This window comes from Papio anubis, chromosome 18 (assembly GCF_008728515.1).
Source record: "Papio anubis isolate 15944 chromosome 18, Panubis1.0, whole genome shotgun sequence".
In the NCBI taxonomy this organism is placed as follows: domain Eukaryota; kingdom Metazoa; phylum Chordata; class Mammalia; order Primates; family Cercopithecidae; genus Papio; species Papio anubis.
Genome location: NC_044993.1, coordinates 20555161 through 20566553, shown reverse-complemented (window position 1 = coordinate 20566553; position 11393 = coordinate 20555161). Strand labels below are relative to the sequence as shown.

Sequence of the window (11393 nt, the reverse complement as noted above, 5' to 3'; positions counted from 1 at the left end):
CCTGGGTTCAAGCAATTCTCCTGCCTCAGCCTCCCGAGTAGCTGGGATTGTGCCACCATGCCCGGCTAATTTTTTGTATTTTTAGTAGAGATGGTGTTTCTCCATGTTGGTCAGGCTTGTCTCGAACTCATGACTTCATGACCTCAGGTGATCCACCCACCTCGGCCTCTCAAAGTGCTGGGATTAAAGGTTTGAGCCACCGCGCCCGGCCTTGAGCCACCGCGCCGGGCCCAGGTTTACACCACTGGTTCCCCTGCGTCTCAGGCCTTTGGGCTTGGATTGGAAGTGCACCACCAACTTTCCTGGGTCTCCAGTTTGCAGATGGCAGATCGTGGAACTTCTCAGCATCCATAATCTCGTGGCCAGTCCCTTATAAAAATAATAATAATAAATTTATGTATCTCTATATATCCTATTGATTGGTTTCTCTGAAGAACCATAAGACACCATCATTCTGCAAATATCCTTGAGGCCTGCCAATTGTGGCTTCAGAGTTTAAGAAAACATGGTTCCCTCTTGAATTACAGGCAAGTAAACGAGATTACAAAACATTGACAAAGGCTTGGATCATGCTGTTGGACCTTTGCTTGAGCCGTTCACCCTCCGTTGTCACCTCTGTGAAGCTGACCCCAGGCCTAACCAAATGTTCCTTTTATGCTGTTCTGGGGACGTTTTCTGCATGTCACTTAACCACATAGTATCACACCTAGTTGGTTGGTTCTGCATTTTCCTTCCCCACTAGACCGCAAACTCTCAGCTGTTGTTGGTACTACTGAGCTTATCTACAGGGCCTCAAAAGGAGCCGGAGTACAGGGCTAAGCGCTCAATATACAGGGTACGAACCAATCAATGCAAGAATGAACGTGCCACCGGGTCTTGCAGGCTTGCAAAGTGCTTCTCCAAGCTGATTTTACTTTCCGTGCCCGGGCAGCTCCCGTGAATTTCCGGGGGGAGCCGTGGGGAGCCAATGGAAGGAGAATGAGAAATGCAGTCCCACTGCACTCGGGCTGCCCACGTCCGGCGAGAGGCAAGGGATCAGACAACTTCTGCACCTCCCGGAAGCGGCTGCGCCGGCCCCGCCCCTCCGGAGGCAGGCGTGGCTTCATGAATAATAAATCATGCGGGGGAGGGGCCGGGCCCGCCCCTCCGGGCGGGAAGGGGGAAGCGCCGAGGCTGCCTGACTGGAATGAGGGTAGCTGCGGCGGCTGGAGCGGGGCCGGCCATGGCGGTGTGGACGCGGGCCACCAAAGCGGGGCTGGTGGAGCTGCTCCTGAGGGAGCGCTGGGTCCGAGTGGTGGCCGAGCTGAGCGGGGAGAGCCTGAGCCTGACGGGCGACGCCGCCGCGGCCGAGCTGGAGCCCGCTCTGGGACCCGCGGCAGCCGCCTTCAACGGCCTCCCGAACGGCGGCGGCGCGGGCGACTCGCTGCCCGGGAGCCCAAGCCGCGGCCTGGGGCCCCCAAGCCCGCCGGCGCCACTTCGGAGCCCCGCGGGTGAGGCGGGCGCGTCGCCTCCCGTGCGCCGGGTGCGGGTGGTGAAGCAGGAGGCGGGCGGCCTGGGCATCAGCATCAAGGGCGGCCGCGAGAACCGGATGCCGATCCTCATCTCCAAGATCTTCCCGGGGCTGGCCGCCGACCAGAGCCGGGCGCTGCGGCTGGGCGACGCCATCCTGTCGGTGAATGGCACCGACCTGCGCCAGGCCACCCACGACCAGGCCGTGCAGGCGTTGAAGCGCGCGGGCAAGGAGGTGCTGCTGGAGGGTGAGCGGGGCCGGCCGGGCGGGCGGGAGGGTGGGCGGGCCGCGGCGGCCTGGGCTCGCGGGAGCTCACTTTGTTCCTGCCCCGCCGGCGGGGCGAGCCGGTTCTCTCCCCCTCTCACCCCAAACCCGGGTTTCTGGAGCTTTCAGTGTGGAAAAACGGATGCTTCTTGCAGGAAAAGTTGGGCAGCCGCCGAAGTGTTACTTGCAGCCCCTAAGGAAGACTCGGCTGAGACTGAGTAAAAAGCAGCTGCCTATGAAGCCTCCTCTCGGCCCGATAAGCTGACACTAAGAACTTGAGGCAGAGCGAACGGCTCGAGTGGGTCTGTCTCCGTTTGCCCGCTGGGAAGTGCCGGGTTGGCGCTTAACTCACTCACCTCTGGCTCCTCGGGGCGGGTGGGTCTATTAAAAAAAAAAAAAAGTCCGTCCACACCGATGCCAGCTGTATGCTTGGGCAACCCACCAAAGAGCTGGTTAATTTATGGGAATTTAACCCATCATTGGCTCTCAACAATAACCAAAGGAGATCATAGCACTTCATTGAAGCCAGAAAGCTGAAACAGCAAGTCTGTGTGGTTAATGAACCTTGTTTAACAGTGGAGGCTCACGTGTTTGAACATTTACTGCCAACTAGAGTTTTGCCCCTTTTGCAAGTCTGCTGCCAGCTTCCTACCACTCACAGGCGCGCTATTAGGGTTTTTGTAAGAAATTTGAAATGGCAAATCACAAAATAGGTTTGAGTAACCAGGATTATTCTTTACAGTAAGTTATATGTATGTGATCTGTAAGTTGGATCTTTCGTGATGAATTTGAACTAGGGCAAAAATAAAATTCCTCTCCTCTAAGAACTCATGCATGTTGGAGGTGATATTGTAAATTATAAACGAAGAGTCAGTTGCTTTCTTCATAAATTTTTGAGCGGTCAGCTTTCTTTCGCTGGTGATTATTGCTAGCTGTGTTGAAAAGAATATAAAAGAAGATGCTGTCCCTACTTGGTCTCTAGTTGGAGAAATGATAGAAAAATGCAAAACAACTTATAGGGAGGAAAGGAATGACGCTGGCGATTACGTCGTGCAAACTATATTTAAATACCAAAGGAATGCAAAGTTAGAAAGTAGTGGAGATGGAATTAGCCAGGGAGGACTTTTTCCCGGAGCTGAATCTTGAGCCGGGTCTCCAAGGAAGTGATGGACATAGGCAGGCAGGGATGAGTCAGGAGGGTATTCCTGGCAGAGGAAGGACAGAAGGGAAGGGCTGGGGGCTGCTGGTGAAGAAGGACCAATCAAACCGAGGGGCCAGAAGTCCGACTTGGCACAATGGATTTTCACTTTCTTATAAATCAGCTTGTGAATATTTGGAAAAATACTGGTTTACCAGAAATGATTTCATGTACACCAGTTGTGAAATTCCAGTGTCCCACCTTTATAATGTCCTATTTATAAACCTTATTTATATTGCACGTCTAGGTGGGGCTAGACACTGCTCGGAAATTAGTGTTAATAGAAGGAGTAAAATTAAGATTGTGGTTTGGGTGTGTGTATAAAAAAATTGTTACTCTAAACGTGTACCTTGAAATTGGTCTAGCTAAGCATTTGGTTATAAATTCTTACATCCAGAATGTACTATTTATGTAGTCCTCACTTGTGATGGGCAGACAATTGAACCTTTTACACCATGTTTAAAAAAACAAACAAACAAACAAAAAACCACTTTTTGGCCAGGCATGGTGGCTCATGCCTATAATCCCAGCACTTTGGAGGCCAAGGTGGGTGGATCACCTGAGGTCAGGAGAACGTGGCGAAACCTCGTCTCTACTAAAAATACAAAAATTAGCCGGGTATGGTGGCAGATGTCTGTAATCCCAGTTACTAGGGAGGCTGAGGCAGGAGAATCGTTTGAACCTCGGAGGTGGAGATTGCAGTGAGCCAAGATGGCACCACTGCACTCCAGCCTGGATGCCTAGCCTGGATGACAGAGCAAGACTCCGTTTCAAAAACAAACAACCCACTTTTTGTGTAGGTATAGTTTGAACCTAGTATTCAGACTAGTAAAATGAAAACCTTGTAGCAAATGCTTCCCAGTCTTTATTGGACTAAAATAGGCCACGTGTGCTTTTAGAAAGATGGCAGCATAATAACATGTTTATTGAATGCCTTTTTGCCTAACACACAGGTTCTACTTTATTTTCCCACTTTGTATAAGACAAGCAGTTTTTGTTCTTATAAGTTGTGAGGAAGTCAATATAGTAGATTTATGACGTTGCATTTTGAAGCCACTGGGTGTAGAAATAAAATTACTCAAAATATGTAAAACCACTGAAAACAATGATTTAATTGAACCAGTCAAACATTATTTAAAATTGAGAGCTGGTGTCCCATCCAGGTAGACCACTTTTAGAAGATAGATTTTAAGTTTAGTCTTTAAAGTTTTCAAGCTGTACCATATTGTCCTTCCATTAGATGTCTCAAAACTTGAAAAACTGCCGTATCATCGCACAGGGATGCTTTTCTGTGGTGTGGGCAGGGAATTTCAGGCACTCTTGCCAACCCCACACCAGGGAAAGCTATAGTCTTTGGTTGCCTGTGGTTAGGGAATTGAATGAAAAGTTTCCTTTTTATCTCAGGGATTTGCAGGAATTATTTATTCATTCATCAGATATTTACTTAACACTTAACTCATGCCAGAGACACTTGAAGATACCTGATTCCTGCCCTCAGGAAGTGTAGAGTTGAGATGTGGGGAAAAGGAGGAGAAGTAAATAAGTACAGCAGAGGGCTAAAAGTGCTATTTTAATAGAAGTTTGGAGAGGGCACAACCCAAAGATAGAGGTCTATATAGGTCCATCATGGGAATCAGAGGTTGAGGATGCCCAGGTTGATGAAGCTTAAATTGAGCTTCCCCTTAAGAAGAGAGAGCTGCCACCAGTAAAGACACAGAAGTGCAAGACATTAAAAAGTTACTCTAGCCAGTAGGGTAGAGTAGAAGCAAGGATTTTGTGGTCAGATGTGGGTTTGTTTCTGGCTAGTGGTTTGTAACCCCTAGGCAAGTTACTTAATCTTGCTAAACCTTAGTTTCCTCATCTGTAAAGCCAGGATGATAATAACACCTCCCTCAAAGTTGTTAATTCATTTTGCAATTCATGTGTTGAGTACTTTTTAAGGGACCGGGAATACAGCAATGAACAACACAAGTCTGAATGAGGAAGGTAGGACCTGATCATGAAGGTATGCTACGAGTTAACAAAGACACTCTCGAAATAGCCAGGATGGCAAGTTGTTAAAATAAAACCCAGGGCTCCATTTTTACCTGAAGAAGAATACATCATAAGAATTATTTTAGGTGAATAGGTTAAGAATTAGTTTGTGCTGGTCCAAGTGCAGTGGTGTTTACAACTAATTGATCACAACTAGTTACAGATTATTTGTTCCTTCTCCACTCTCACTGCTTCACTTGACTAGCTTTAAAAAAAAAAAAAAAAAAAAGCCAAGTGTGGTAGCTAATGCCTGTAATCCAGCACTTTGGGAGACCAGAGCAGGAAGATCATTTGAGGCTAAGAGTTTGACACAAGCCGGGGCGGCATAACGAGACCCTGTCTGTACAAAAAATTGAAAAACAAACAAACAAACAAACAACTAGCTGGGTGTAGTGGCGCAATTGTAGTCCCAGCTACTTGAGAGTCTGAGGTGGGAGGATCGCATGACCCCAGAGGTTGAGGTTGCAGGGAGCCATGATTGCACCACTGCACTCCAGCCTGGGTGAACAGAAACGCTGCCAATAAATAAATGAATAAGTAAATGAAATATTTTGAGATGGAGTCTCGCTCTGTTGCTTAGCTGGAGTACAGTAGAACAGTGTTTTGCTGTTCTCAGCTGACTATTCGAGGATCCAATCAGTGTTCCTGGCTAGGTTAGTACACTGGTAACTAACTGGACAACAAATAATGCTGCTTGCTTGCATCTTCCACTAAATAGTATAATAATGCCTTACATTTTAATCAGGATTTTAAAATTATGCATTTTATTTATTTTGAGACAAGTCCTCTCTCTGTTGCCCAGACTGGAGTGTAGTGGTACGATCACAGTTCACTGCAGCCTCAACCTCTTGGGCTCAAGCAATCCTCCCACCTCAGCCTCCTAAGTAGTGGGACTACAGATGTGCACCGCAATGCTAGCTAATGTTTGTTTGTTTGTTTGTTTGTTTTTCTGCGGAAGTTGCAGATTGCACCACTGCGCTCTGGCTTAGGTGACAGAGCGAGACCCTGTCTTCAAAAAAAGGGAAAAGGAAAAACTACCCCATAGAAAATAGTTGCTAAAGTGTGTAAAACTCACTCTTCAAGAGTTCACTAAAGGGAATGATTAATTGGGTGATGAAAGAATTGAGTATGACTTCCTAGGGAAAGGAGATTTGATCTTAGGCTTGAAGGACAGGCTACTTCTCTGTAGACTGAAGTCAGTTCAAGTTGAGGGGATGGCCTGAGCAAAAGCCAAAATGAGCATGACATATGATACAAAGTGAGGGGAATGGCTAATTGGTATGGACTTGAGGGAAGAAAATAAAGTTGGATAGATAGATTGAAGCCAGATTATGCAAGTTATTGAAAGCCAACCAGAATAATTTAGACCATTATCATTCTGTCAACATTTATTTATTTATTTCATTTTATTTATTTATTTTTGAGATGAAGTCTTGCTCTGTCACCCAGGCTGGAGTGCAGTGGCCCAATCTCGGCTCACTGTATCCTCTGCCTTCCGGGTTCAAGTGCTTCTCCTGCCTCAGCCTCCCGAGTAGCTGGGATCACAGGCACCTGCCACCATGCCCAGTTAATTTTTGTATTTTTAGTAGAGATGGAGTTTCACCATCTTGGCCAGGCTGGTCTCGAACTCCTGACCTCGTGATCCACCCACCTTGGCCTCCCAAAGTGCTGGAATTACAGGCCTGAGTCACCACGCCCAGCCCCAACATTTATTAAGTACCTACTGCAAACAAAGTGTTGTGGTGGATGCTGGGAATTCCAAATTGGGAGTAATCCCTGCCCTTTTAGGCTAGTAAGGAAACAGTTATTGCAGGTTGTGATAGACGCTTTAATAGAGGTGAGAACACAGGGCGCTGGAGGTAGGAGTGCAAAGGAGACAGCATGTCAAAGGTAAGAAAGTGATAAGTAGATTTGTTGAGAGAAGTAAAGTGTGGTAAGGTACAGGAAGTGTGTGCTAGGAGAGCAGTCTGGAAAGGTGGGCAAAGGCCAGGTTATCGAGAGCCTTGTACGTAGTGCTAAGCAATTGTCTCTAAATGAGGTTTATATTTACTTTTTCAACTTGAAAAAAAGAAATTGAGCTTTATTAATATTTAATATATAGATAACACTGGTTCTCTTAGTCTTATAAGATGGTGCCATTACACACTCGATATACAAGCTGATGCCTTATGATTGTTAGAGTCTTCATAAGAGCAATTTCAGCAAAGTGACAGGAACAAGCTTCACAAAGCTGAGGAACTGACAGTGGTGTCCTTACTAGTTTGGCTACTGTTATCAGAATGCAACTTATTGCAGTTTACTTGAGCCTGGTTGAGTGGATTTATATTATCTGCTTTTAATTACATTAATCTTCACAAAATGAACAAGTGGCTTAGAGATTTGCACAAAGAAATAGTAGATTAGAGATAATTTTAACACTAAAAACAATAACAAAAAGGTAGAACCAACGTTTCTCCTCCTGGTGGGAGCTCTTTGTCACATTTCAAGGTAATTATATCTGTCAAGGAGTCAGCCTAAAAAATGAAATTGTCAAGAAGACTTTGAAGTATGGATATATATACACGTTATCGTCGATAATGAACTTCACCTTAAGAATGTTGTGTACTTTGAGTCATATAGTAGCTAATGATAGCATGACTTCATCTGGGTTATGTTTATATCTTTATTTTTCTGTATCTCAGTCTTTCTTGGTTTATATATTTTATTTATGGTTTATAGTATATATTCATTAATAAATGTTCATAGATTGAGGGCATATACTCAAATTTTTACTGATATACATGTGCTTTGAGAAAGTTTTAGGCCACAGGGTGCTGCCAAAGTGCTTTAAATGAGGGAAAATGTTTTAGAAAGTTGAGAGTGGCAGATGGAGTATAGGAGCTGTAGACACGAGGTAAGGGAAAGCAGTTAGGAGGCTATTGTGACACCATAAGGATAGCGAGACTGGATAGGACAGTATGTAGTGGAGAAATGGTGAGATGGAAACAACAGGCCTAAATGTTTAAGGTCTTAAGAGAAAGAACTGGAGGCTAACTCCTGGATATTTGGCTTCAGAAGCTAGATAACTGTGAAACTAAAATGAACAGAGGACAAACTAGTTTTCTGAGTGAAGATAAGTTTAGTTTGGGGCATGTTGAATTTGAATTACCTGTGTGACATCTTGGTGGAAAAGGTCAGTAGCTGGCTGGGCATTCAGGACTGTAATCAAGAGAAATGTCAACTGAGATCAAGATTTATGAGATGTCAGGATAGAAGTGATATTTGATGCGTGAGTGTGGATGAAGTCATTGAGAGAGTAGGCCAGGTGTGGTGGCTCACGCCTGTAATCCTAGCACTTTGGGAGGCTGAGGTGGGTGGATCACGAGGTCAGGAGATCGAGACCATCCTGGCTAACACGGTGAAATGCCGTCTCTACTAAAAATGCAAAAAAATTAGCTGGCGTGGTGGCGGGTGCCTGTAGTCCCAGCTACTCGGGAGGCTGAGGCAGGAGAATGGCGTGAACCCGGGAGGCAGAGATTGCAGTGAGCCGAGATTGCACCACTGCACTCCAGCCTGGGCAACAGAGCGAGACTCTGTCTCAAAAAAAAAAAAAAAAAAAAAAAAGAGTAGTGCAAATTGAGACGTAGAATCAGGATGGAATCCTGCAGAACCCCTACATTTAGAGCCAGGGCGAAGGAGGAAGAATCTGGAAAGGAATTGTCTGGGAGGTAAGAGAACAATCTGGAGAAAAGTGTGCAGTGGTGGTCAGACAGACAAGAATTTCGAGGAGGTGGAGGTGATTGGCATCTTCAGATATTACAGATGCCAAGAAAGTTGAGAGCTAAAAAGTCCATTGGGTTTGATCATTAGCGTGCAAGACCACTGGAGTTCTCATAAGAGCAGTTTCAGCAAAGTGACAGGAGCAGAAGGCAGTGAGTAGACTATGCTTTCTATTTATTCCTTTTTTTGAGATGGAGTCTCGCTCTGTTGCCCAGGCTGGAGTGCAGTGGTGTGATCTGGGCTCACTGCAAGTTCCGCCTCCCAGGTTCACGCCATTCTCCTGCCTCAGCCTCCCGAGTAGCTGGCACTACAGGCACCCGCCACCACGCCTGGCTAAGTTTTTGTATTTTTTAGTAGAGATGGGGTTTCACCGTGTTAGCCAGGATGGTCTCGATCTCCTGACGTCGTGATCCGCCCACCTTGGCCTCTCAAAGTGCTGGGATTACAGGCGTGAGCCACCACACCCGGCCTTGTTTTGTTTTAAATGGGAAAATAATTGGGACAGATTTGTATAGCAAGAGAAAAGGCCAACCAACAGAAAGAGTGAAAGGTTGAAGAGATAGAAGAGGTGGGAAATTGATGCAATTCATTTTTGATCCAGGAAGTGATATGATGGGAACAGAATTTTGGGTTGGCAGCAGTGGAAGCACTGGATGCAGTGCAAAGAGGAAAGGCCAAAGGTGGGAAAAACAGCAGCTGTTGTAGTGAAAAGTAATCCAAGCCAGAGGTGATCTCCTTTGGAGCTGGTTGTGGTAGTGGCAGTGGGAATAGAGAGGAGGATTCAATTCAAGAAATACTTTAAAGCAGTTGATGCTTGTCAGGGGACATTGTAGAGTCCACTAAGAAGTTTTTCTTACCGAGATAGTCTCCTTCCAACTGCCCGAGCACCCAAAAATTTGATACTTACAGAGACTCTCCTGCAGTGAGTTTTTGTTACTGGCACAGGTGTTTGATCCTTTAGAAACACTGGGGTGAAAAAATTGAGAGACACTGTTTCAAAGAAAGAAATGATAGGATACAGTGGTTGATTTGGATATAGTCAATTAGCCCTGAGATTTCTATCCAGGGGCAGTAGAAGAATGGTTATCAGTGGAAAAGTGGAATAATTTGGAGAGTGTTACCTTCATACTATTCAGCTTTGTTGTAAAGCACTTAAGCCATGTAACTCTGTCTGTTGTCTCTGGGGTTTGAGAAGAAACATTTTAGTTTATAAACAGTATACTATATCTGGTCACATGGAATGAGAGCATATTCTTCCTTTAAAGGGTCTTTTTTCTAGATTAGAGAAAAGAGCTTTTGAATTCCTTTGGAGAGATGATGGTATGGTCAGTTATGTTTAATATTTTGTGCCTGGAGAAATAAAATTGATTTGGTTACTTTATTTCAGTATCTTTCTGAGGAAAGTACACTGATTCCTTAATAAAATTTGTGTTTGATTTTAGTGTAAAAACAAAACTCATGAAATAATTTTATATATGAACAAAGTGCTAGTGATTATGGTATCATAGATTTGCCTTTCAAAATAATAAAAGAATTATAAAATTCAAACTTGGCTTTATTTCTGGCCCCCAAGACATTGCTAGAATGCTACAATTAGTTGAGAATATGTGAAATACAATTTTTTTTTCTTTGGTTTTTCTACAACATTTTTCTTTTTGCTGTCTTCTGACCCTCTTGCTTTAAAATGTGTAAATTATCTTGAATGTGTCATGGAAAGTAAACTTAATGAAATAGATGAGAAAGTTGAGCAGTGTATTTTTGAATTTAATCTCTCATGCATGTAAAATGTTACACCTAGGTAGCCGGGCGCGGTGGCTCACGCCTGTAATCCCAGCACTTTGGGAGGCCGAGGCGGGCGGATCACAAGGTCAGGAGATCGAGACCACAGTGAAACCCCGTCTCTACTAAAAATACAAAAAATTAGCCGGGCGCGGTGGTGGGCGCCTGTAGTCCCAGCTACTCAGGAGGCTGAGGCAGGAGAATGGCGTGAACCTGGGAGGCGGAGCTTGCAGTGAGCCGAGATCGCGCCACTGCACTCCAGCCTGGGCCACAGCGCGAGACTCCGTCTCAAAAAAAAAAAAAAAAAAATGTTACACCTAGGCATGTGTGGTGGGTCATTCCTTTAATCTCAGCACTCTGGAAGGCAGAGGTGGTAGGATCACTTGAGGCCAAGAGTTCGAGATCATCCTGGTCAGTCTAGTGAGACCCAACCTGTATTTTAAAAATGACTGGCCGGGCGCGGTGGCTCAAGCTGGCCGGGCGTGGTGGCTCAAGCCTGTAATCCCAGCACTTTGGGAGGCCGAGACGGGCGGATCACAAGGTCAGGAGATCGAGACCATCCTGGCGAACCCGGTGAAACCCCGTCTTTACTAAAAAATACAAAAAACTAGCCGGGCGAGGTGGCGGGCGCCTGTAGTCCCAGCTACTCGGGAGGCTGAGGCAGGAGAATGGCGTGAACCCGGGAGGCGGAGCTTGCAGTGAGCTGAGATCTGGCCACTGTACTCCAGCCCGGGTGACAGAGCGAGACCCCGTCTCAAAAAAAAAAAAATAAAATAAAAAAAATAAAAATAAAAATGAAAAAAAAAATTACACCTCACACTTAGAAAAATTGGAAGCTTTAATGTTCCA

At 45.4% G+C, this 11393-nt stretch overlaps 1 protein-coding gene across 2 annotated transcripts in view; it reads left to right on the top strand.

The window, feature by feature from the left end:
- Positions 1-385: 385 nt before the first annotated feature.
- Positions 386-11393, top strand: part of SNTB2 (syntrophin beta 2) — a 111372-nt gene continuing 100364 nt past the window's right edge. For both annotated transcript variants that reach the window (XM_003917102.5, XM_021932105.2), the window contains exon 1: positions 386-1757. In XM_003917102.5, the coding sequence (XP_003917151.1) occupies positions 1187-1757 (571 nt within the window). In that variant the 5' untranslated portion in view covers positions 386-1186. The remainder of the gene's footprint in view (positions 1758-11393) is intronic.